Source organism: Paralichthys olivaceus, chromosome 15 (genome assembly GCF_024713975.1).
Source record: "Paralichthys olivaceus isolate ysfri-2021 chromosome 15, ASM2471397v2, whole genome shotgun sequence".
Taxonomy (NCBI): domain Eukaryota; kingdom Metazoa; phylum Chordata; class Actinopteri; order Pleuronectiformes; family Paralichthyidae; genus Paralichthys; species Paralichthys olivaceus.
The window spans coordinates 6,783,082-6,806,990 of NC_091107.1; the positions used below are offsets into that span (position 1 = coordinate 6,783,082).

General features: G+C 42.3%; 1 protein-coding gene across 19 annotated transcripts in view; it reads left to right on the forward strand.

Annotated features, from left to right (window-relative positions):
• Positions 1-23,909, forward strand: part of nbeaa (neurobeachin a) — an 85,592-nt gene that overhangs the window by 24,261 nt on the left and 37,422 nt on the right. For all 19 annotated transcript variants that reach the window (XM_069510453.1, XM_020097256.2, XM_069510452.1 and 16 more), the window contains exons 2-12: positions 4,006-4,237; positions 7,324-7,424; positions 9,463-9,558; positions 9,780-9,901; positions 12,695-12,821; positions 14,040-14,159; positions 15,080-15,226; positions 19,785-19,982; positions 20,631-20,764; positions 21,701-21,809; positions 22,350-22,502. In XM_069510453.1, coding sequence (XP_069366554.1) covers positions 4,006-4,237; positions 7,324-7,424; positions 9,463-9,558; positions 9,780-9,901; positions 12,695-12,821; positions 14,040-14,159; positions 15,080-15,226; positions 19,785-19,982; positions 20,631-20,764; positions 21,701-21,809; positions 22,350-22,502 — 1,539 coding nt within the window. The remainder of the gene's footprint in view (positions 1-4,005; positions 4,238-7,323; positions 7,425-9,462; positions 9,559-9,779; positions 9,902-12,694; positions 12,822-14,039; positions 14,160-15,079; positions 15,227-19,784; positions 19,983-20,630; positions 20,765-21,700; positions 21,810-22,349; positions 22,503-23,909) is intronic.

Consider the following 23,909-nt stretch of genomic DNA (forward strand, 5'->3'; position numbering starts at 1 on the left):
TTTCAATACTGAGTAATCTTATAGTTGTTCATTTTCAGCATAGACTGAATATAAATATGGTGTCTCCGTTTCCTCCCATTGAACAGAGATGAAGCCAAAATATCACATGTACGAGCACCACCATCTTGCAATAGTAATCTTGTTTGGAGCCAGAGTCTGCACTGTAGTGATTGTGCGGTGGAGCTGCAGTTAGTGTAATACGAAACACTTAGAGTGACAGATATGAATATATTTAAACCTGCACTTTGACTTTTTATGTCCCACCTGCTTACATGGAGGAGGTGGAGTTTATGAGCAATACTGCAGCCAACCACTGCGGGGGGCTCTCACTTTGGAGAGCATTTATATGTCACTTCACTTCCTTATCAACTGCTCACTGACAACATGTTTGACATAGCTGCTGGTTTCCTCGCTGTGGTTGGAACATACATTCATGAGTGCTACACTCTGGGAGCAATAATTATCACAACGCTGCCAAAACAAACATCTTTACTTTAACCAGTTGCCAAGAAGACAGTGAGGTCAGCGCTCGCATTGCCTCAGAGGAGCCGGGGTGGTACTGCCAAGCCCCTTTATCCTGCGGCCAGTGGCATAATGAGTGTCCCTGTTTATGCGCGCAAGTCCTTTAACCACCAGGCAACAAGTTGGGGTAGTAAAAGACCTTTTGTGCGTGCTCATTGATGTGATTGCTCGGGATTCCCTTTGTGAGTGCTTTGTCGGTACATTGACGTTGCGGACATGCGGAGTGGGGTGAAAAGAGAGACTGAAGGTTGTGACTGTTTATGCAGAAAAAATCGTGTTTGCTCGTAAAACTAATTAGTGATCTTTTGTCCGTGTGCATGGTGACGGCGGCGATGGTGCTTGAGTGCGCTCAAGTGTGCTCAGTCCATTCATGATCAACCTTTTTGCAGATTATGCAGCATGTTTATTTATTCATCAATTAAAAGCCCTACTCGAGCAAATAATGGACGTGGAAATGCCGAAGCATCTATCATTTTTATGGAAGCCAAATTAAACGGTGAATGTAAGTTTGATGGGAGCATTTTCATATCAAAGACTTATTTTCTCCCTCACCCTGTTTTTGTTCCTCACTCGTCTCCCTCTCTTTCTGACTGTCCTTCACTCCCTCCCGACATTCTAGGTCCAGGCAGTTCTTGGAAGTGTCGTCCAGATTTTAGCTGCCTCTCCAGATGCCACTTCTGCTGGAGGAGAGATAATAATTATCTGGGCACGTTCTTTTTTTCTTTTTTTTTCTCCCACTGCGTTTCCTGTGCTCGGCCTCCTTTTCCTCTCCATTGTTGGTCACAAGACTCAATTTGTTGCAGTTGTTTGCATCACCCCTCTCATCTTGCTGTGATGTTCTATACACGTTTGCGAAGTGTAAGCAGAGAGAGAGAGATTATGCCTGTGCTGAACATGTGTAGGTACGCCTGGGGATATGTGTGTTTCCATGTTCGAGTTGCCGTGTATGTATTGCTGCACGAGTAACCTACAAAATCTCTCTTTCTCCCCTTAAGCTTCTGTCGCAGGGTGTGCCGAGCATCCTCAGACTGTCAGGTTGCATAGATGTTGTAGGTCCCAAGTGAGCTCCATAATTGGGAACCTCGGAGGAGATGGAAAAAATTCGACGTAGGATGAATTAATTCTTCCTCCTGTTATTCCGTGCCTCGTTCAGGGGTTCTCTGTAATCTGTGCTAATGTTCACAGAGTGCACTGGATCAATTCCCTTCGCTGGTAGAGAGAGGGGCAGGATGAGAGGGAGAAATGAGAGATAGTCTTTCCGACTAGTGGGAAGAGATGAGACGGGATGAGGAGGGTGTTGTCTCGGTGATAGAGCCCTGAGTCTAAAGCCTGATCAATAGCAGGGCGACATTAGTGAAACCTACAGGACGAAATGAGCCGTGGCTTACAAGGCCTAACCCTTAATCTTAAAGTTCTCACTGGAGCCGAGAACAAGTCTGTCAATGGGCTGATGCGTAACGAGGGCTGCAGTTGAAAATGATTTCTCCAGCTGATGTTCCATTCTATATCAATATTATATTGTAAATCATCAGAGAGACCCACCCTCAATCCTCTGCCTCCTCCGGAGTTTCAAAAGAGTGAGACAATAATCACGTCACGCTCCTAATGCAGACATTCTACACACATTAAATGTCTTTTTCTCTGTGGTCTCTGTCATTTTAGGTAGTTCTCATCATAATGATGTATGTCCAAGTGCTTTTTCCAGTAAGTTTGGTTTCAATAAAATAATTGATGCTATAAAAACTGGGCAAAACTTCATGATTGACAGCTGAGACCGACTTGCAATTGGTCGTGCTTCATCAGGAAATGGAGAGACTTCGTCCATCTTTATATAATCTGCGGGTGAAACCCCTGAGTACTGAGTGTGCATGTTACAATGTGGTATAACTCTCATCGCTATGGGCCAGAGAGTCAACATGTGGGCAAAGTTGCAGCATTTACCCATTTTTTTCTCCTCCCAGTTTTTTATGGTTACTACCTTTTCATGCATAAATTGAAAATGAGTGTTAAGTGAATATTGTTGTGAAAAGCCAAATATTAAAACTTCTTGTACAGATAATTATTAATAGTTTATTACTAATAAGGATAAAATACCAGACCATTAGAGGTCTGGATAAATGTGTTGAATGAAGCGAGGCTGAGTTTAATTGCTCATCTTTTTATTTGTAAAACAAATTATATGTATGGCTTTTACATCTATAGATGGTATTCATTTAATATGCCTGCATATCTATAATGATATAGCACGTGACAACTCGCAGAAAGAATTATCAAGATGAAATCATTTATTAAACACAATCTAGATTTAGTTTTCATTTCCGAATGCAAATCAACCTGATTCCTGTTAGCTACAAGCAGCGACACCTGTTTTGCTTCCCTTGTTCTGTTCAGGAAACAGCTCTCTCCTTTTCCATTTCACTACCGACAGTGTTTGGATTATCCATCCGTTACCCCTCTGTGCCTGTGGCAGTGACCATAGCCACAGTCACAGACACAGATTATCCTGTCCGGTGACTTTATGTCTGCCCATAATCTTTTGTCTGCCAGCTTTGCATAACTGACTGCATGTTTCTGTTCCATCTGATTTAATGACCTCAGTGGTGTTCTCAGTGGCGTGTTGGTTGTTATGGCTACCGTTTCCTGGATAGTGTAGTATACTGCTGAGTGGGTATGCTTGAGTTCATGTTGTGGATGTGATGAGTGAGTGAGTGAGTGTTTGTGTGTTTGTGTGTGTGTGTGCGTGTGCGTGCGTGCGTGTGCGTGTGCGTGAAGCACAGTGATGTGAAGTCTCTACTTTCACAAGTAATTATAGTGCATCAGCCATTAAGAGGCAGAACATTTGCACTCGACTTTAAAAGTATGGTATCCTCTGACTAATGCTATCTGTGAGATGGCAGAGACGGAAAGGTGTGTTAATCAGTGGCTGTGTGTGTGTCAGTGTGTGCTCGAATGGTTCTGTGTGTATCTGAGGGAGGTGGGTGCGTTTTTTTTGTGTGCCTGCTGTATTTTGAAAATGATTGTAGTTCACAGAGGAGAGTGCTGCGCTCCTCACATTAGGGAGCGAGAGCATAGAATGAGATGGGCTTGTGTGTGTGTGTGTGTGTGTGTGTGTGTGTGCGTGTGTGTGCGGGTGTGCGTGTGTGTGTGTGCGGGTGCGGGTGTGTGCGGGTGTGTGCGGGTGTGTGCGGATGTGTTCAGATGAAGGACGTTTATTTGTTGCAGTATGTGTGGCCCCCGGCAGAGGAAATGCTTTTCTAACCACAATCAGCATCCATCAGAAGCCAGGCTTACGTCTCCTACAGACAAAAGGTTAAATGCTTCACTAAATCATTCTCTCTTTTTGTTCTCTCTCTCCTCCCATCCTACCCCTCTACTCCTTTTCCCCTTTACCCAAAACTAATACTTCCCTGTCCTTCCCTGCTTCCGAAACCATGTCCTCCTTCCCTTCCTGTCTCCCTCCTCCTCCTCTTCCCTCCTCTCCAGCTGGTGGGCGGTGAGTTTGACCTGGAGATGAACTTCATCATCCAGGAGGCGGAGAGCATCGGCTGCATGGTGGAGCTGCTGTCCCACTGCGAGGTGACGTGCCAGGCTGAGATCTGGAGCATGTTCACGGCCATCCTCCGCAAGAGCGTGCGCAACCTGCAGACCAGCACAGAGGTGGGCCTCATCCAGCAGGTGCTGCTGAAGATGAGCACTGTGGACGACATGATCGCAGGTGAGCAACAGGACGGACGGACTAAGGGACGACTGCACCGTCACTGAATCCACAAGCATACGAAGTTTAATGAATGACAAGAAGGCCCTCACCGCAAAAAATATTCTAGGTTTGAACCTACAGGCTTTCCAGGCTGCTTGGAGTTTGCATGTTTTCGCTGTGTCTGTGTGGGTTTTCTCTGGGTGCTCCAGCTTCCTCCCACAGTTAATTGGAGAGGCTAACATGCCTGTAGGAGTGAATGTGAACATCACTGGTTGTCTCGATATGTCAGCACTATGATTGACTGGCTACAGGTCCAGGATGTACTCCAACTCTCGTCCAATGTCAGCTGGGATTGGCTCCAGCTCCGCCCCTCAAAGAATAAGCAGTAAGGATAATGGCTGCATAGATGGATGGACAGATGGATGGATGAATATTTTCCCAGTATCCATAAACATCCAGTGGCCACTTTATTAAAATTAATTAATTAACATTAATACAGGGTAATGCAATCCAATACAACAGCGTTGCCAACTTAATTCAGCAATAACAAAATCGGAGTGTTTATTGTCATTTATGACAGTATGATGAAAATATCACAACTCAAATGACGCTAAAATAAATTATGATTTCTGGACACATTTCTCTTCACATTCACCAAAATATAAATGAACCACCTGTATTATTGTGCACAGTGTTTTGGTAAATGATTGAATGAAAAGTAAATCATAGTTTTACTGCACTGCATATGTGGACCTCGTCTTTGTCTTTTGTTTGATTGAGCTCCTACTGCTTATCCTCAACCTGCTTAGCTCTGATAATGACTGACCCCAGACAGGTAGTGATTTTCCAACAAGTGCCTTAGAACACACCATCACCATGGATAATCATAAGTGTTGCAGACCCTGTTGTCTTTGCTAAATTCCGCATTTTACCATGATACAAGTGCGTGTGTAGGTGACGAGCTATTATATGTGTGTCACATTATATGTGTTTTCAGGCGTGTTTGTATGGACGGGGATTAAAACTGATACAGAGCCATACATGGGAATTTATTTATATGTGGGAATATATAAATCCACCACAACTGAAAGAAAAAAAGGTCGAGCACATTACAAAGTATATCAAAACTGTATAAATAATGAGGTTGAGTTACTTCAGTAAGTTCAGAACCAAAGGTTTGACTCATCTCATACATGCGTGTATGTGTTTGCCCTGCAGTCAGACGTCCATAATAACCCACTGGTGCAGCAGAGGTTCTGACCTCACTGTGTTTCTGTGTGCGCTGCTGTTTGTATCGAGAGTTTGATCACGAAGCAGCACATACGCAGCCGTCCCTTCACATGATCTAATCGGCCTTGACTTCCCCTTAATGATGCTTCAGACTGCGGGTCCTCTCCTTCCCTGCTCCCGCCCGGTGTCCTCTCTGTCCTGTACCTCCTGCCTCAGGATAATCGGTTTTATAACTTCTATGACTTATTAGGCTTCACAAGAGCAAGAGTATACATAACTTAAATGAATTCAATGCCAATGCTTGTAGAATCCCATTTTCTGAACCATGATTCTTAGACTTCTCTAAAATCTGACCTACATGGATTGATCGTGCCAAAAACAGAGCGGAGGGGTTTGAAATCTAGGACATTGTGTGCTGCGTTTTTCCCTCTCATACCAAGCACCTCAGTGAGCTAGCCCTCTGCTTTATTCCCTATCGCTGGCTCAGGCTAATTAAATATTGTGGGAAGGCTCTATTCATATTTGTAAGCAGATTGCCTCGCTCTGCGCCGTGCCTCTGCCTTATCGCCACGGATCGGTGGTGAGTGTGTGAAGTGAGAGGCAGTGAGGCAGGAAGGTCATTCAGACTAAACAAATGTCTGCTAACAACTACGCAGCCGCTAACTAACCCCCTAAATATTCAGAGGGAAATATTTTGATGCCCCTGTTTGTCAGGTTGTTGACATGTACTCATTAGTAGAAAGCTCATTTAAAGCCTTAGTGAATTTGTTGACAGGTTGTTGTGTTACAGTTTCTTTTGCTTATTAAAATGTTAAGAACAGTTCGACCTTTAGGGGGACTGGGGGAAACGGTCATTAGATCATTTTGGGGGATTTTCGATTTTTAGTTTTTAAGTAGAGGGGGATGGTTGATAGAACTCAAAACAACCAATTTCCATTCAATTCTGTGGAGGGGTGGGGCAAGACCTTAAGAACACATTCAAGTATTGGAGCAGATCTGTATAAATGGGCGGAACTTTCTTCAACTTGACAAGATAGCACTTTAGCTATGTGTTCTCCGAGCTCACTTCTCGAGTCCCACTGCTTTTACACCTTATGCTAAGCTAAGTTAAATGCCTGCTGGTTTGCCTTCATATTTAGCATACAAACATGAGAAAGGTATCAATGCTCAGTGAATAAAGTGATAACCAAATATAGACAATGTGCATCAGTCGAAATAGCTAAATATTAAATAAATCTCTGAAGACTACTCCTGAGGTTGTGGTTTTAAATGTTTCTTTATGAGCAGAGAATGACAAACTCTTGATAGACAGATTATTTTACAGATCTTTTCAATCATCATTTTTTGTGGCACACTGCTATTAATGAAAATGATCTGAAATTGCAATTATTATTTATATTTTTATTGCTCAGCCCTACTAATATGTTTTCTTTTTCAAAACATGAACATCTGGTGTGGTTTATATTCATAAATAAACATTTGTTATCAACAAGCCTCATGTACACAATGTGCAGGCCTGTCACTGTTGCCTGTATTAGCTGAGAGTATTTAACATAACAATGTGATCCTAACAAAACAACATATTATGTGGTGGTGATGCAAGAAATCGCTGTTTTGAGTAAGCTCCGCTGGAGATTCAAGTGTGTGTGTATTTTGTGCACAGTGAAAGAGTACTTGAATGGAACACACGTGAATTTTGACAGTACTGAGAAATCTATTACTCACTGTGTGTCAGTAGAGGGGGTTCCAAACGCTGACTCACAACGCATTCATCATGAGAACACACACACGCACACACACACACACTCTCACACACACTTGGTTTGTCTCTGCTGTCTAACACTCACTTTCTGCCGCTGCCTGTGTTTCCTCAGACCTTCTGGTGGACATGCTAGGAGTCATGGCCAGTTACAGCATCACAGTCAAGGAGCTGAAGCTGCTCTTCAGTATGCTGAGGGGAGACAATGGCATCTGGGTAAGTTGGTGGACACTTAAAACACACCCTGATGTTATTATTAAATGACCACATGCACATCTATTTGTGCTTTGCAGGTACCAGGCAACAGACATTAACATTGCATCAAATGGAAAAAATAACAGGGGGAGAGAGGAGACGTGGGAGGACAGGAGGGGAGAGGAGAGAGAGACCAGGAACAGTTGAATTTAAGCAGACTGCTTATCATAGTGCATAATAACACAATAACGACTAATGAAAAGGATCCATGTTGAATTTTGCTGGAAAAAAAACAGCATCTTTATCCTTTTTAACTTTTATCTTTATATGCAGACTATGGTTTGAACGCAGTGTCTTTTATTGTTCTTAGAGACATGTCATATTAACTTCTGATGATTAAATATTTCAAAGTTTCTGATCTGCCAGTATTCTATAATTTTGTTAAAGCTACATTTATTTGACACTTGATTAACTGCAGCATGAGTTTGTTTGTGTGTCATTAGTCTGGATGCGTTTTAATGGGATGGTTGTAAATATAATTATAGTGTAAGCATGTGTGTGTGTCTATGTGTGTGTGTGTGAATTGATTTGGGAGTGTATGTCAAGGGCAATTAGGCTCATGTTTAACTTTTTTTGTGTAATTGACATTAATAATGCTGAAGGGTTGAACTGTGTTACTTTTGTTAGAGTAATAAGTAACAGCCTAATCAGCCCTGAAGGTGAAACACGTCTGTAACAGCCTGTTGATCAGAATTGTTTTTTTCCTGGTGTGAAGGCTGACATCTTTTCATCACCACCCTGCCAGACACTCACCCTCTATTTGCATCTAACCACCATCTATTAACCAGCCACAAGCAGCTCTGCTGGAGTGAGGCTCTTTTTTTCTTCTTCTTCTTCTCTGTCAGACACTTCAAGAGACGAATGGAGAGATTCGGCCACAGCATCTGCTCATCTATAACTTCCACTATTGCATTGGCAGTAACACCTAGTTAATATATTTACTTCCATATCAACTAGGTGTTACTTAATTCACCAAGGAGGATATGTTTTTATTTACGTTTATTTATCTTATAATTAACAGCATTACACAAAAACTACTGGCCTGATTACTTTGGTGTGAATCCAGATCTGGGGTTGGATAAAGCAGTTTTCTTTTCCTCTGTCTTTGACTTTGCGAGATGTCTGCTGTTTTCAACATTTTTGTTGATTTCTCAGAGGGGAACTGATATTTCTGATTCCGTGTTGCAGATCCAAGTAAAAATCTGGATCTAGTGATTTTTAAATGTTTCATAACGGGACTCCTTGGCGGAGGTATGCACTCATTAGTTTGGTTATTTGGTTGTGCTTGTTGTCTGTAGGGGTTGGACAAATGTACTTTGCTGGCTATTAGAAAAGTCTTGCAGATTTGTTTCGCAGTTTCTAACCTTGTAAAGCACTTATAAAATATATAATTCATTATTATTAGTAGTAGTAGCTTTTTGTCACTAGTTGTGTCACAGTAGCTGTTTTAAAACAGAGCGGTAGGATTGTTTCATGTGACTAAACTTTCCGCCCTGCTATCCCTGCCCTTTCCGGGGTTGTGCAGCTGCTGCCGTCCAACAACTAAGTCAATATACCCTCGTTCCCTCTCGTCAATCTCCCCTCTGCTCCGGCTGTGGGACAACCGCCATCAACAACCCCTGGTCACCGATCAGTGGTCCACAGCAAGACCATCATCCATCGCTTCAACCCTCTCTTCATACCTCTGCTGTCCAATAGTCATCGCCGCCTCATCCACCTCGCCCCTGTTTCCCTGTCTTTTCCAATTTCTCTCCCAGCTGCCCTCTCCAGAGACAGATCAATAAAGGGTTGCCATGGTATTGATGAGGTGTTGTCAGGGGAGGGCTGAGGTGATTGAAGAGTTATTGATCCACTGGGGTTGTGGTAGAGATGTGATGTCACATTATGTGTTTTTTTTAACAGATTTTCTCCCCTGTGCCTCTAATATGCAGCATATGTCACATGATAACAGCAATCACTTTCTTTTTTCATCCTCTCCTCTCCTCATCCTCTCCTGCAGCCAAGACATGCGATCAAGCTCTTGTCGGTGTTGAACCAGATGCCTCAGAGACACGGTCCTGATACCTTCTTCAACTTTCCAGGACGCAGTGCAGCGGTGAGACTGAACAATGACAAAAACACAAAACACACCTGAGCCAAATTCAGCCCCCATGCACCCACATTGCTAAATATTAGATTTTTGTCCCCAACACATGTTTATTAGCTTTTTACTCCAACAGCATGAGGAGTTGGTGAAGTAATGACAAACCGGGTGACATAATGATCGCTGTTAACATTAAGAGCTGCTCTCATGTGTGTATCCCTCCCCGTCTCCAGGCTATAGCATTGCCACCAATTGCCAAATGGCCTTACCAGAATGGATTCACCATCAACACCTGGTTCAGGCAGGATCCACTGAACAACATCAACGTGGATAAAGACAAACCGTACCTCTATTGGTAAGTAAGAACACTAGTCACCAAGATTGAATGGGATGCTACAACTGAGAACATTCTTTTACACTTCAGCACCATCAGAGAATTTCTAATAATGGACGTGAATCTTTCATTTCATCTTTTACCCGGTGACATAATTTTTTTGCCAGAACCGAGGAGTTAAATTGAAAAAAAAGTAAAAAAAGGCAAACAAAAAGTCCTTCAGAATCAGAGAAGAAAAAGACTGGATGCCAGTTTCTTCCCTGTCAGCACTCCTCTGTGGTTAAAGTGAGTAGAAACTAACTGAAGTGAACATAAGTGACGCAGGTTGAAGGAGAGTGTGCTGCACTTAATCGCAGTAAGAGAAAGCACTCAACATCCACAGCCAGACTTTGCACAGGCCTTGTAATCTCCCACATTAGGTAATCGAACATGTGATGGATTCTAGAACGGTTAAGACGGTTTCTTTAATTAAAGAGTGATGTGGTTGAATTGCTTGTTTTGTATTTAAGATATTTAAGTCATTAGAGCCCGAACGATTTATATGTAGGCAGATATAATCAGCTGATATGAGCCTTTCACAGAAATGTTAAAATCTGCATTTATGTTTTTAAATTTGTTTTTATTCTATATATTTGGTTGTATTCGTGTTTTCTTTTTATTTCTACTTATTTATAATATAGTTTTAAAGCTTCAGTTAGATTTCTTTGTCTTTGTCTTTGTTCTTTATCTATTATATATATTATATGTTATGTATTTAGATAAATATCAATTGGCCTTTTTGCCTGTATTGGAAAATTTAAATAAACAGCATCATTTCCATTCTCTACTCAAACACTGCAGATGATAGACATTTAACTCGTGAGACTGAGTGACACGGACAGAAAGATAATAGATGAACAGATAATGAATTAGGACATAACTTTAAATGTCAGGCCACTCCACGATGAGCATGCTGCCGGGTGGATGTCTCCGCTTGTTGTACAGCTCTGGCCCCCACTGGCCACAACGTTAGCATTGTAAGTGCAAGCCGTTAGCCACAATGACGCCTCATTAGCTTTGACCTTTTATTTAATTGAACTCCTTTTACTCTTCTTCCCTCCACCAGCAGCGCCGCGCTCCCTTTACTTCTCGCAGAGTCACCCTGATTCATTACCGCCATTTCCCCCCCCCCGCTAATGAATCAAGCAGCAAGTCATCTACAGGAAGGATGTCATACATCCATATATTCTCTGGATAACATCACAGGGACGAGCTCTAATCGTGAAAAAGCGTCAGGATGTGATCCTGTTTCCTTAGTGACCATTTGTCAGGTTGTCATGGTAAGCAGGGAGCGAGTGAGGGAGGGTGCCCTCGTCTCCTCTGGCCCAGGTCTTATCATCCTCCTACAGCTGCTACTCCAGCCGCCCGTCTGATACTGGCCTCCGCTGCTGCACGAAGGCCGCGATAACGCACTCGCAACGTATATCAGGGATTCACTTTGCAGGGATTTATGTCAACGTCCTCCTGCTACGTGTGTGATCCTTCCAGGCCGAGTGCAGAAGTGGAGTGGGTCTTGTTGTTTCATGAAATAGCTTAGCTGTGAGACTGGGCTTTTACCTGAGGGTTACATGTGTGGGAAGAGAAACTCTGAGAAAAAATGGAGTGAAAGAGATTAGCTGTGTTTCTCATGAACCTTTGAGCTGGAACCCCTGGTGCTGAGAAAGGACTTTACACTATCTTGCCTTGTGTGCCTGCTATTGGCTTAAATGATGTCATACGTGGGAGTGAAATGTGTCCTGCTTGTATTTTGGTGGGCTGGCTATTTTCAGGAATTATTTGATCCAAAAATAGAGGTTGGTGCATGAGGTTGTAGGTGTATTTGTTTGAAGGATTAGGCAAAAACTACTTTACATTCCCACCAAACTGGAGGGATTAGGTTAATTCCTTGTTAGTGGTCCTGGGAAGAACTCAGTTACATTCTGGTATTGATATGAATTAAAGGATGGATCAAGGATCTGATCAGGGACATTCAGGGGACTGATCTTTTGTGTGTAAAATTTGGTGTAGCTTGATTTAATTCCTGAATGACTGTTGCACTGTACTAGTTAAACCGGACGGAAGAAGCCCTTCCAAATTGTAAGGGCTAGATTATCCACCATCAATGTTAATAGTCTTTTTATTGATGACTTAGTGGACTTGGCGGAATTTCCTTGTATTTGTATGGACTACTAAATGTTTGGTACCGCCACATCCCTACTTTCAATATATTACATTACAATATACGAACAGTATGTGAGACTAATCATCAATTGTCGACAAAAACAACATTTTCTTTGATTTGCAGGGAGTAAAGCACATATCCTGATTTTCCTCTGTTTCATATGTTTTGTGTGTAGTGTTTTGTGTGCTATCAGGCATCTTCCTCTTTTCTTTTTTTATTTCCATTTCATTTAAGTAGATATCGTGTAGGATTGTTTGGCCTTGGTGGAGTTATATGCTCTGCTTAGTTCTATACATTACCTTTATTATTTGCAAACAAAGCCTCTCTGACAAATCAAACCAGGCAACGTTGTCAGACTTAATTCAACGAATGTTAACTTTTAATTACTTAGAACAGATGTAAAGGAAAACAACTAAAAAATGTCAATGTGTTCAGTCTCACTACAATCTACTGAAATATCACTAAGCCGCACAGAAGCAGAAGCATCATAATTAGTTTTAATTCCGAGCTGTTGTTTAGTTTTTTTTAAAGTTTAAAGAGTTATTTTCAAACACGGATCTTGAACTGATAACAGCCTGAAATCAAGTGGAACTTCCCTCTGATTCCCTCTGCAGTTTTCGCACCAGCAAAGGAATCGGTTACTCCGCTCACTTTGTGGGAAACTGTCTCATCGTGACATCATTGAAATCGAAAGGAAAAGGCTTTCAGCACTGTGTGAAATATGATTTTCAGCCCCGCAAGGTAAGAAAACACACACATGCACAAACAAATAACTCAGCTGGATAATTTAAAGTTGGCGCAGAGTTTCTTATCATTTGCCACTTGTTAGATGAGACGGCATCAGGATCGTGTGGCTGTTCTCTTCTTCTATCTCTCCTCTCTCTCACGAGTGTTATTGAGTCTAGATAAGGTCTGTCAATTAAGACCTTAACACTGCCCTTCTACCGCACCGTCAGCGTTTTGCTACGGCCCTGCACACAAACACACGTACACACGCACTCTTGCGTGCACACACAAACACACGCACACATTCACTTGATGAGACGGCCTTCCGCTGTATTTGCTGACCCAGTGGAATCTCTGAACTGCCTAACAAAGTTCCCAGTGGTTCCATTTGATCAATTTATAAGTCACAGCATTTTGTTTGCAGTGTGCACATGTTAATGTGTGTGTGAGCACCATTACGCGTGACGGTGTCCAATTCCCAGCTACTGTATGTGTGCACCTGCAAAATTCTAGCTTGTACGTCTCGTCCGAACAGTCTCCCTTATATGTGTTCTCTCCAGGGAACCAGGAAGGATGCTTCATAATACACATACACACACACACACACACACACACACACACACATGCACACTATTAATGGTACTGGATGTAAGCAGGTGAGCTTTGGAAGAGGACTCAAGTGAAAACATTACAATCAGTGTTTGCTTTTAATGCAACACATGTTAGTTGACAAAAAAATTATCAAAAATAATTATTGCACAGCAGGAGGCTCCTCTCTGTGCGCTTCAGTAATTGTTGTTTATTTAATAACATTGGACTCACCGCAGGCTTTAACGAGTTTTTCTTACATTAGTCTAGTCACTTCAATAAATTTGGCCTCCTACGGTGACGATGTACAAAGTAATGTGCATCAGAACATCAAACATGGTTAAAGAGATATAGATCAGGCAGGTGAGGCACGGTGGCATCTGTCAAACAAAGGAGCAAAATGCTCCACAGAAGATGAAATACACGTGGAAAAAAAACACAATACATTTTTAAATAGGATCATTTGAATCATTTGCAAATAGCTTAAAGGGAAACACTCATAAGAATATCTTTTTATGCCTCTGCATCAGTGACAGCCAGTGGTCAGAGGCATTATGTTTTCCTTCTGCCCATTCTTGTGAACACGATATCTCAAACTGTCACTGTCATCGTATTACTTTTGATTTGTTGTGTATTTTTTTCCAGTGGTACATGATCAGCATCGTCCACATCTACAACCGCTGGAGGAACTCCGAGATTCGTTGCTACGTTAACGGTCAACTGGTTTCCTACGGTGACATGGCCTGGCACGTCAACACCAATGATGTAAGCGCACCAGTGTTAGATTATCAAAGAGGCCTTGAGTTGATATGTTCCAAAAAAACGAATGCTTCTGCACCAGCCTCAGAAATCCAGTCCTCGTCTGCCTTTACTTCACACTCCCCTCCCACTGTGACACTGCCAAACATTTGAGGTTTGTCCTCTACGATCGTCAGCTGTGGCAGATTTGCCCTTGGGCCCTCCTCCAGCACAGCTCGCCCAAACTCCAACTTCCCACTCTCCCGTTTAGCAGGGGACAGTTAGCCTGACCTCTCAGCGGCAGCACAGCCTTCATTATACTTCCTGGCTGGCTCTTGACTTCACCGCAATTACTGAAGGCTGGTGTTATTCTCTGCAAGGAATTCCTCGACCTTGTGGTAAAATGTCTCACACGGCTCAGCAAAAGACAGAAAGAATGAAGGGGAAAGAACAGGTCTTAAATGTTCTAATGCTTTCAGGATATCAGGCTCATGATTAAGACGAAGAAGAAGCAGATAAGTAAAGGTCTGTCTGTGATGAAGGGCACCAGAGGGACGGTGTAGATGAACTGCAAGTGCACATAAAGTCTATAGTAGTAAGTGATGGGCATAGAAGTAAGAGCCATTAAAAAGAAGCAGCTATCAAAAGTCCATCACCATCACTGCAGAGTGTCATGAACTTTAATGAGCCTGAGACTAAAATTGAGACGTCTTGACATGTGAAAATCAACAAACTTTAAACAAACATTTAAGAGTTTACAAGTTCAACAAAGCTAGAGTTTAAATTTTGAAACTGTTATAATGAAAAAATGTCCATCCTCCAGAAAACTCACGTCTGCTTCCTTTCTCTCAGCGTCATGTCATGTCACAGCTAGTCCTCCTTGCATGATCTGAAAAGTTGAAAATTCTTATACGATGGTTAATTTCTTCTCATGTGTCTTTTTACAGAGCTATGACAAGTGTTTCCTGGGTTCATCAGAGACAGCAGATGCTAACAGGGTGTTCTGTGGTCAGCTGGGAGCCATTTACGTATTCAGCGAGGCTCTCAATCCCGCTCAGATCTTTGCCATTCACCAGCTCGGCCCGGGATACAAGGTGAGACCTTATCGGCCACCGCACGGTACATCCTCTCCTCGCTTTACAGCGCATCAATGTCATGCACCATTTGCCTGACAGAATATCCTGGCAGCCTGAGGATTGCATTGTCGTCTTTCCCCATTCACATTTTCAGCTTGTGGTAGTTGAGGCCGTCAATCATTCTTTGGGTGTCAATCATGGAAATAGCCTGTACCAGGGTATGATTGTGGCCGGTAGGTAGGTTGAGGATTTTTCTCGTCAGTGTTTAATATTTTATGACACAAAGTCTTGACACATTTTTTTTATTTTGGACGCACCTCCTCAGCCTCTAATAAACTCCAGTACTTCACCAGCCATGTCCTGAACGTGCTTATTTGCAGTGATTTAAACTAGTCCATATTTTTAATAATGCCAAGTATATAAAAGTCAATACTTTTATCTTTTCCTGAACATGTTTTGGGTTGATTAGGTCAAGTTTACATTCATACTACTTCTACATGGAGAAGTATTTCCACCAGTTATTCATAAACCTTAAAATATTAATTTAATTTGATTATCTTTTAAATGTCTATTTGCACTGTTTAATTGATCAATTCACCCTTACATTGTTTATCCATTAATTTTACTTGATTGAATATTTATTTCACTCGAATTTATCCATTTATCCAATTACTGTTAATCCACCGTGAGCTCACTATTTCAATCTTTCATCAATTACATTAGGCCACATTTGAAACAATTGTTTGACACAACGGTTTCAGTTGTAACTCTGGTGAGTAGAGTACAGGTTTATTTGAGATACTTCCCATTAAGGGTTAACGTATGAAGCAAAACTCTACTTTTCAATAACAATGAGACAAATTCAGTGTAAAACTCAGCTACACAATAAACCCCATTTCCTTAATGAAACAATTTTCATCGTCCAAAACCAAGCCTTGGATGAGGGAGGCTTTTTATTTTGAGAGGCAGAGGCAGATCCTGAAATTCTCAACGGTCGATCATCTTGTTATGTTGTGCAGCAGAGAGACGATGCTATGATCTGACCAGGGCTTGTCGGCAGTCATTTCCAATTTACGGCTATTGTAAATGCCAATACACCGATTTCATTGTCTGGAAGTTATCGTCTGGAAATGCATCCCTGCATTAACAAAAACACTGAAATAGATTTAGCAGATTGAGAATGAATTATTATCACTGCACATCAGATGGGAAATTGCAACTTAATGTTTGAAACTTTCAGTTTTGTGAATTTTGCCTTTAAACCTTGAGTCTAGACTTTTGAATGTTGTGCTCCTGTGGTGATAACTATTCAAATGAGTCTTAATGGTGTTGGGTGTTGAGCACTGATAACTTCAAATCACCATCCCTGCCTTTTGGCCTGGCCGTCAGTGACAGCTGAGATGCTGAAACACCTTGCCAGCCTTCTGCTTCTTGCTTTTGGCTCACACGCCTCGGGCCACTTGTTTATGAAGGTGTCCAAAACTGTCTAGATTTCAGCACCATGACACTGCAGGGATACCTGAGGCTGCTGATGTCTGCAAACAGCTGCTGGGATTTCAACAACTCCTCAGAAAGGTTTTATACTGAATTTGTTATAATTACCTGATACACTGATGGAGAAACTTCTTCTGACAGCGTGCAGACCATATATATATATATATATATATATATGTGTGTTTATATATATATCTTACAAACATCCTCTATCTCTCAAACTCATACAACATAAGCCGTGTTATAGACTAGAGTCCTCCCTTGTTCCTGCTAATGATCACATGCTCTGGATTTGCTGTTTCTCTGCCACAAATACTGATTCCTCTGTCAGTCACAGCCCACAGTTTCTTGAGGCTGATCAGTCAAATGATTGCCTCTCTGCACGCCGCAGAATGGGCTTCACAGTTGCCCAGAAGAGAACATTAAATGGCTCGGTTGTTTCAGAGCCGCAGGCCTCAGTGCTGGTATTGTAATGATGAGTACGCGGGTTTATTCTGGTCGAACGCCAGCGAAACTCAACTTGTGTCCAACAGTTTCCTGTGTTAATGCGAATGTAGGCCAGATGATGATGTGTGTATATGACAAGCTGGTCCTCGGGTGTTATCGGATCAGTGCTGGAGAAAACTGAATCTGTGTGAACTGTATAGTGTACATGTGTGTGTCTCTGTGTGTGTGTAGCTATATATATATATATGAAGCCTCTTGGTCTCAGCCACTGTCGGTGCTGCTGTTCAATAACGAGGAGCAAAAAAGCAGACAGACACTCTGCTCGCTCTGCTAAACAAGCCTTCAGCACAGTGAGGTTGTTCAAGGTCTTCTCGGTTGACGTGACTCAGGATGGCACATGGCACGCTGTGTGTACTGAATATCTGTACGTGTGCGCACTTCAGCACTTCCTCGCTCTCGTAATGAAAGAAGAAGATGGAACATAACATCTTGTTTTTCTGTGTGGGCGAAGGAAGCGCCAACGTTTTTTTGTCTGTGTGAGTTCTGTGTATTTTCTGTCACTCACACGTTATTGATGGTGTTTTACTCTTCGTCAGAAGTCCAGATCTCTTTATTGCAGAGCGCTGCCAACAGTCTGACCTCAATGGAGCTAATGAACCATGTCAGTCTATCTGGACACGTGTGTTGTATGTACGAGTGTATTATTTCATGCATTTTATAAGTATTTTGCACCTTCGCTACTGAACGTCAGGTTTTCAACTGTCCTCAAATGTCTTGGTAGGCGTTTTGTTTTGTGGACTTATTCTTTGATCAATTTTAGATCTTAGTTGTGCAGAGAGAAGCTCAGGCTGAGCTGAATGGAGTAGACGTGAGTGTGTTGTTATCTCCTCAGGCCAGAGCCATATCTGCAGTTGTCAGGTATGAGACAGGCGGGAGTTGTTGCTTTCATTCCTCTCTGTGAGACCAGGCGAGGGACACGTGTGCTGTGTAAAGATTTACATATTTAAAAAAAGAAATCACTCTTGTACTCTTGCATGTTTCTCACACTGCCCATCGAATGCCTTCCTACATCTCTTAATACTGAACTTTAAAGAGTCAGCAAAGCTCTTTTACACCTTCAGCTACCTTCCTCCATCGTTTAGCACACACACACACACACACACACACACACACACACACACAACACACTTAAATAAATGCCCCACAATAATAAATAGGCTTACGCTGCAAAAATGTGCATCTTAATAAGCGTATTAATTTTACATTGAGGCTATTCAGTATTTTTTTTTTCCCACCGAGGGCCCACTAACCTTCTCGATAAACCGAAGAGCAATTTATTTGTGTTTGTGATTTATTGTCCCTGCACATGGCTGCAGTATTCCAGGTTCCTTTTAATGGATATTTTTCTAACATAGCTGTTCAACAGATAATCTTTTTATCACATCTCAAGTCTGGAAATACAAACTTTGACAAGATGTTCTATGTAATTGCCATGAATTACTCCAAAAATGTGTGTGTAGGTGTGTGATGAAAATGTGTTTCAGATACAGGCTATTAGTCTCTACAGGGAAGAAGCGAGAAAAGTTAAGTCTGAGACGATGCAAGAGAACAGTCGACTGTTATTCAGCCCTCGGTCAGCGATAAGGATGTTAACGCCACAGAGAGGCTTTTTTCTTCAGACGTCTCTATTGTGCCTCTTTGCTTCAGTGTGAAATTTAGTTCTGCATGGTTTAAATTGCTTAGGGCACATTTTCTACAGTAGACCTCAGATGAAAGGTTTCAAACAAGACAGGCCTGCAGGTCTGTGAGCAGCCCGGGGCTTTCCTGCGCAGTCAGGCGGAGGAAGGCACCCGGGGACCCTCACATATGAGAGGGGAGAGCGCACCTTGCCTGGAGCTGCTGCAAAAAGGTGGCGGAGAAACTCGCTGGCCAGTCATCTGCAGGGTTTCATGTGCGTGTGCGCACTGCTGCCGGAAATATGGATCCACAGATATGTGCAGACAGACAGATTAAGACATAGAGGCACACTCACACTTTTATTTCCTACAATATCTTTTTATCAATATCTATTTATCATTTTAATCAAAGATGTCTGCACTTGTTTAAACATGCCACACAATTGTTTCAGCCCAATTGTGTTGGATTTGACCATAGAACAAACTAATATCCTCTTAAGATTGGAAGCGATGATAAGAATGAATGTCTTCAATAAGATATCAACTAGATAAAGATTCAGCAGCTCCTGGAGAAAATACATTATTTTGTTACATGCATTAAAATTGTAATGTTACACAAAGAAACTGAACCAGGCAGACGTGTCAGTGTGTGTCTGAACTCCTTTGTGTGTTTTCTGTTGTTCGACTACAAAGAGAGAAGATAAATTTGGAGCTCCGAGTGTTTCTCTCCCACACATCCGCTCCCCCTCTCCATCTCTTATTCTGGCCTAATTGAATTAGTGCCCCAGTTAGCGCTGTGTTCATTAAGCTAATGCTGTGTTGTTTACACAGGACACATGCTGCAATTAAGAACTCTCCTTTTCGGGTGTTGAACGTGCACACTCACACTGCTGGACAAAGTCATCTGTCCCTTTGACTCAGAGTTTTTCTCACTGCTTCTTCTGTCTTTGTCACCACAGAGCACCTTCAAGTTCAAGTCCGAGAGCGACATCCACCTGGCCGAGCACCACAAGCAGGTGCTGTACGATGGCAAGCTGGCCAGCTCCATCTCCTTCACCTACAACGCCAAGGCGACGGATGCCCAGCTCTGCCTGGAGTCATCGCCCAGGGAAAACCCGTCCATCTTCGTCCACTCACCACATGCGCTCATGCTACAGGTCGGTGTGGCTCTATTCTTCTGAGTGGCTGTTTATCACTGCCCCACTTCCAGACCTCTGAGTCACCGCCCACATCTCGTTCAGCAGTTCATACATGAATGATTGTCCGATTATCCGGCTAGTTTATCAAAGGCAGACGTGCACCCCATGAGAGTTCACAGTAGCGGTTTGTTGCAGTTGAATCTAAGCCATCATTAGGGATGGAGGGGGCTCTGCTTCAGTAATGGTGGTGGTTGTTTGTGTCTCACCTTCTAAGATGTCTGTGCTCAGCGTGCAGAAAATGCACCAGCAATTCAGGCAATAGTTACTGCAATTCACAATTACAAAGGCATAAAGTGAGTCACATTGTGTTAAAACATACTATTATTCTAGTTCAATGGTTTTGCACAATCATAGTTTTTTGTTGGTTCAGTTCAGTCAAGGCAGCATGAGGCAGGCATTGTTAGTGCTAGGAAAAATGTTTTTCTTGTTTTTTAGAAAATAACTCCATTTACATATTTCTCTGTCAGATCATTGCACCACAGCAACAAGATGCAGCATTTTTACCAAACTATTAAACCTGAATCCGATGAAGCAAATGGACAAGACACAATTATAAACGACAAAAACAGCACGTTAACCGCTAACAGCTCATTCCTGCTCCCACAGGATGTGAAGGCCATTGTTACCCACTCCATCCACAGTGCCATCCACTCTATAGGAGGCATCCAGGTCCTGTTTCCTCTCTTTGCTCAGCTGGACTACAAGCAGCTCAACGACAGCAGTGTGGACACGTCAGTCTGGTGAGTGCTCTGCAGAGCAAGAGATATAAATGATTTTTACATTTGTACATTTAACATACAAATAAACACGATTGTTTGTTTACTGTGCAACATCTTCTGAGGCTGATCCGAAAACAAGAGAAAGAAATTAAAATAAGCAAGTCACATGTTTATGGCAGCAATGTCCCCACCGTTCATGCTCTGCTGTGGAATTTTATGCATCATTTTGTGTTTTGTTTTACTGAGAAACCGTGATGTTGAGGGTCTTAACTGTGACTACACTAGAAACACTGGTTTGTGTTTTTAATCCTCATGTACCTTGTACAATATCATGATTGTATTGTATATATTTGTGCTGTATTTTGTGATTTATGTGTTTTATGTTATAAGTGATCGGGACCCACAAGTCTTAGATAAGATTTGGAATTTACGTAATTGCATCATTAAAGGCTATATCATATCATGATGAATGATTGGTCAATCCAATAAGCTGTGGGTGGTTTATCTAATCTTATTGGTTGCAAACATAAGTGCATTACTACACTATATGACATCATTTTCCATCTACACAGTGAATATGAATCTTACATGTGTGACAGTTATCTTCAGGCTTTTCAATTCTCAGTGTGTCTGTGCCCTAAGATCCTCCAGATATCACTCCAGCTCATGAAACTTGATGCAGTCACAAATCAGGCAGCATCCCTGCATCAAGTGCACTGCAGTCAGACCATTTGTCACAAATCATCGGGAAGACAACGATAAGAAACAACTAAACAGCTCAAATAAACTGCTAAAAATAAATGGCGGAGAGATTAAATGCGGGTGTGGAGAAATCAAACATGGGATGCAGACGTTATCGCACACTCCAATAAAGAACATGTAGAAATCCATCAGAGTAATCCAGGCTGCATTATTGAAATGTGTGTGACCTGTGTGTGACCTGTGTGTGTATTGCAGTGCCACTCTGCTGGCGTTCCTGGTGGAGCTGTTGAAGAGCTCAGTGGCCATGCAGGAGCAAATGCTGGGAGGGAAGGGCTTCCTGGTGATTGGATACCTGCTTGAGAAGGTCAGTGAAAGGCCAATGAGGTGTTTGTTTGCAAGTTTATTTTCAATACTTTGAGTTTTACTCATTGAACTACACTCCTGTTTCTATATTGGGTCTTGCTTCACATATTAATTGCCCTTGTCACACATTCGTAGTATATGCGTTCCTAAACTTTGCGTTTACTGCACAACTGAAAAACGATGTTAATTATTTTTTCCCAGACTTCAGCGGGAAGTATGAGCCATGCGTGTAAAAAAAAAAAAAAAGATGTGGGAAGAAAAAAACAGAGATCACATTAATATTTATCACATCCTGCACATGTTCGAGCATTTTGATTGCTGGTGTAAATTAATTAATTGACACCTTTGGCAATTTTGCACAAAGGCTTCTAAGGTTATGCAGCACAGGGAGGTTGATTGAATGCAACACTGGCTTTACTGTCGGTTGTCAACATCACCTGACTTAATTAAATTATCATGAATGATGATTTAATTAAACTTGTTATTTGTTGATCTCTCCTAATGTGATCGTCACATCTCATCTTCCCTGTCCTTTGTCCAGTCATCCAGAGTCCACATCACCAGGGCCGTACTTGAACAGTTCCTGTCCTTCGCCAAGTATCTGGATGGTTTACCTCATGGAGCGCCACTCCTCAAACAGCTCTGTGACCATGTCCTGTTCAACGCTGCCATCTGGATACACACCCCTGCCAAGGTCTGTTTATATGCGTGTGTGTGTATCAGCTGAAAACGTGTGTGTGTGAATGTGTGTGTTTTCATGACCTTGCTGCTGCGAAAAAAGGGGTGATGATATTATAAAAAGAAAGCAAACGAGGTTTTGAGAGGTTTTGTTTGAATGAAGATAATTGAGACAAGCAAGCAACATGAAGCAAAGAGGGAAGAGCGACGACATCTTAGTGGCCATTGGCCTTTACACTAATATAACAAAGGATGTTGCAGAAGCAAGAGCTGGCACGTCATGCATGGAAAGAACAAAACACACAAACAAAGAGAAAAAGTGACATTTGAAGCGACCGCGGGACACGATGAGATGAGATGAGATGAGATGTGTAGCTCTTCTTTTCACTCTGAACTAGATGTGAATATTCCTGACACCCCCGCAGGACAAATCAGCTTTTGCCTCCTTTATTTTCAAAACCCTGTGAATTCCCTGTCTTCTTCCACCTCTGACCTCGAGATGCGATTGGCTCTCGGGTGCAGCGGTGCCGATCTTTGAGGGCGCGCTGGAGTTGAGGTGGAAAGAGATGTGAGTGAACAGCTGCTGCAGCTCAGCTGGAAAAGGAAGGTGTGAAAGTCGGTCACTGCGAAACTGTTCTAACTGCTGCATGCTCACCTTTTAGGGTAGAAAAATACTTGCTGTTAACTTCCCGTACACAAGATGGCTGCCTCCTTTATTTTTGCGTCCGTTTGGTGCGCAGCTTGTGCACGTCCTCATCATCAGGGGAACGCCATCAGCAACAGAAATGGCGGAAAGTTCTGCGACCGGGTCCAGAATTATCCACATTTGTATGCTGTATCTTTTAGGGGTCTGACACACCACCTACTTCTGTCTTGGTCTTAACATTAGCCAAATGCAGATCTCCTCTATTGTCGCCATCTTTATTTCCCGCACACAAGATGGCAGAGTCTTTTAGCTGCAGTTGAGTGCTTAAACAGACAATGAAAATGAATTGTAAACATTACAACAGGGCAGCAGTGTAATAAGGAGAACGCAACAAAAAATCTTCAGACTTTTCTTGTTCTGTTCTCTCTCTTGCTCAGCTTTTATTATTTTCCACTTCCCAGGTGTTATCATCATCTTCATTATCGGCAAATACAACCTCGGTCATATTCAGGACTTAATGAAATCACCTGAAGAAATTGTATCTGAATCTAACTCTCCCACGTCCTCCCTGCGCACACAGAAAGCAAAGAGCTGCTTTTTGTCTTTGCCACGCTTAACAAGCTACAGCACCGATGCAGCAGTGCATCCTAAACTATTGTTCTGTGATTTCAGGGTTATTTTTTCAACAGTACCCGTTGCGAATGGCACGCGGATAGACACAAACGCTCTGTGTGTGAGATATAATGTAATGAAGGTCATTCAAACCCGCCGAGTGTG